Source organism: Callionymus lyra, chromosome 12 (assembly GCF_982586985.1).
Source record: "Callionymus lyra chromosome 12, fCalLyr1.hap1.1, whole genome shotgun sequence".
NCBI lineage: Eukaryota > Metazoa > Chordata > Actinopteri > Syngnathiformes > Callionymidae > Callionymus > Callionymus lyra.
In genome coordinates, this window is record NC_141829.1 from 687,876 (window position 1) to 690,885 (window position 3,010).

The 3,010-nt window shown below is 46.6% G+C and overlaps 1 protein-coding gene across 1 annotated transcript; it reads left to right on the forward strand.

The window, feature by feature from the left end:
- The first annotated feature begins 39 nt into the window (after window positions 1-39).
- On the forward strand, window positions 40-1,746 carry LOC148067949 (C-X-C chemokine receptor type 4-like). The gene is made up of 2 exons (XM_087804473.1): window positions 40-127; window positions 384-1,746. Exons 1-2 carry the CDS (start codon window positions 122-124, stop codon window positions 1,512-1,514), a joined length of 1,137 nt encoding a protein of 378 aa, XP_087660599.1. The 5' UTR covers window positions 40-121; the 3' UTR covers window positions 1,515-1,746.
- The last annotated feature ends 1,264 nt before the right edge of the window (window positions 1,747-3,010 follow it).

Below are 3,010 nucleotides of genomic sequence, written 5' to 3' on the forward strand. Positions count from 1 at the left end.
TCACTCGGACCCGCAGCTCTTCAGACGCTCCTGAGGTGATGGAACCAAAACACGCTGTTCTCGCCTCGTGAACACACTGATCCACACACTGATCCACACACTGATCCACACACACTCGGACATGGAGGTGAGTTTCTTCATCGTTTCTTAACTGCTGGAGTTACGCCTTAAAAGTAACGTTTTTAGACAGTAAATAGAATTATCTTTATTTTTACATCAAAATTACGATGTTTCTTTTTGTTCCTTCTTCACTGAATGACTTGATCACAATTAGCATAAAATGCTTCTAATATTGAATCGATTATATCTTTCATTTAAATGCTGTAGTAAAAATAACAGTAAGTTTATGAACATTTTGGTCTAAATGTGTTTTTTTCACGCAGTTCGACATACTGTTCGACTTCTTCAGCAACTCCACGGACAACAGCTCGGAGGCGTCTGGAGACTTCGACGAGACCTCCGGGGAGCCGTGTGGTCAAGCTCTGAGCGACGACTTCAAAAGGATCTTCCTGCCCACCGTCTATGGGATTATCTTCTTCCTGGGGATCGTGGGGAACGGGCTGGTGGTTCTGGTCATGGGCTACCAGAAGAAGGTCAAGACCATGACGGACAAGTACCGGCTCCACCTGTCCGTGGCGGACCTCCTGTTCGTCTTCACGCTGCCCTTCTGGGCCGTGGACGCCGCCCAGAACTGGTACTTTGGGAGCTTCATGTGCGTGTTTGTGCACGTGATCTACACCCTGAACCTGTACAGCAGCGTCTTGATCCTGGCCTTCATCTCCGTGGACCGGTACCTGGCCGTGGTGAGGGCCACCAACAGTCAGAACACCAGGAAGCTTCTGGCCAGCAAGGTCATCTACGTGGGCGTGTGGCTGCCGGCCGCCATCCTCACGGTCCCGGACCTGGTGTTCGCGCGGATCCAGGACTCTCAGTCCTCCCACCTGGACTTCACCAGCGACCACAGCCTGGAGACCCTGGACTCCAAGACGAGCTGCCAACGCATCTACCCCGAGTCAACCCCCATCAACTTGTGGACCATCGTGTTCCGCTTCCAGCACATCCTGGTGGGCTTCATCCTGCCGGGCCTGGTCATCCTGATCTGCTACTGCATCATCATCGTGAAGCTGTCGCAGGGCGCCAAGGGTCAGGCGCTGAAGAAGAAGGCTCTGAAGACCACGGTCATCCTCATCGTGTGCTTCTTCTCCTGCTGGCTGCCCTACTGTGTGGGCATCTTCCTGGACACGCTGATCCTGCAGGGCTCGGTCAAGCCCAGCTGTGAACTGCAGCAAGCCGTGGAGAAGTGGATCTCCATCACCGAAGCTCTGGCGTATTTCCACTGCTGCCTGAACCCCATCCTCTACGCCTTCCTGGGGGTCAAGTTCAAGACGTCGGCGCGCAGTGCTCTGACGGTCAGCAGGGGGTCCAGCCAGAAGGTGACCCTCATGACCAAGAAACGAGGTCCCATCTCCTCCATCTCCACCGAGTCGGAGTCGTCCAGCGTCTTGTCCAGCTAACGGCTCCTCGAGGAGCTCCAGGTGTACAGATGTAAAAACAGATTTTATACTTTTGTTCAGCTTTCAGTTCTTTGCAGCGAAGCTTTAACGTGAAATATCTTTAAGTGTTTGTTGATAGTTGTGTGTTTCGCACTTAAAGTTGTGTTTTTTTATTTATTGTCGTTCACACTGGTTTGATGCTTGTGTTCTTAATGGTGGCTGTTGTTAAATAAAGAAGTTGTGTTTCTAGTGACGCTCGTGTTTGTGTTTTCACTTCTCTTGCCTCGGGGGTCGGGGGTGGGGCAGGAGGTGAGCCTGTTGTTGGGGGTCAGGAGGAGGGGCCACACAAATGTCCGCACCTGAAGAACAGCTCGAGTGCAGCCTGTAATTGCAGGAACATCTGTGAAGACCTCTAACATCTCACCAGACAACATGAGACAAAAGCTAAGCAGGAACAAGAGTCCGTTGACCTTTGATCTCTCACAAGAAATGGTGTGTTTAGGTTCGCAAGTGACTCTTTTCAACAGAATGTGGATGTTTCCGTCTGAAGATGAAAACGTGATGGACGAGAAAGGTGAGACGTTCAGGAGACAGAGACCTCCTGAGGGATCAATAAAGTTCTACCTTCATCTTGAGAAGATAAAAGACAGAACTGCTGCTTCTTGATGGACTGATGTCACGGAGGTTCAAGTTGGAGACCAAAGGAAGCAGAAGACAATAGAAATGCAGCAGAATGGAGCCGATGAATTCACCCTTGACCTTTGATGACCCCCACAGTGAAGATGATTTCCATTTGTTTACATGTGTAAGAAAGTGTGAAGAGCCTCTAGAAAGTCATGAGGACCATTTACTGCTATTCCAGCTCTGGTGCCGTCTTTCAGGGAAGATCTTGATGTAGATGTTGTCGTTTAGCATTTCTATCTCTCTATCTCTCTATCTATCTATCTATCTATCTATCTATCTATCTATCTATCTATCTATCTATCTATCTATCTATCTATCTATCTATCTATCTATCTATCTATCTATCTATCTATCTATCTATCTATCTATCTATCTATCCATCTATCCATCTATCTATCTATCTCTCTATCCATCTATCTATCTATCTATCTATCTATCTATCTATCTATCTATCTATCTATCTATCTATCTATCTATCTATCTATCCATCTATCCATCTATCTATCTATCTATCTATCTATCTATCTATCTATCTATCTATCTATCTATCTATCTATCTATCTATCTATCTATCTATCTATCTATCTATCTATCTATCTATCTATCAATCTATCTATCTATCTATCTATCTATCCATCTATCTTTCTCCTCATCCATCACTCTTAACAACACTATGGTCAATGCTTTTACACAAATGGCTGCCAGCGACTGCTTGAATACATGCTTGAGTTCTCTGAGGCCCCTGGCAGTGGCACTAAAGTACACTCCCGTTCATACATAATTAAAGCTTTTAGTCTCCGTGATGACAAAATATTCATCGCCCAAATAGTGTT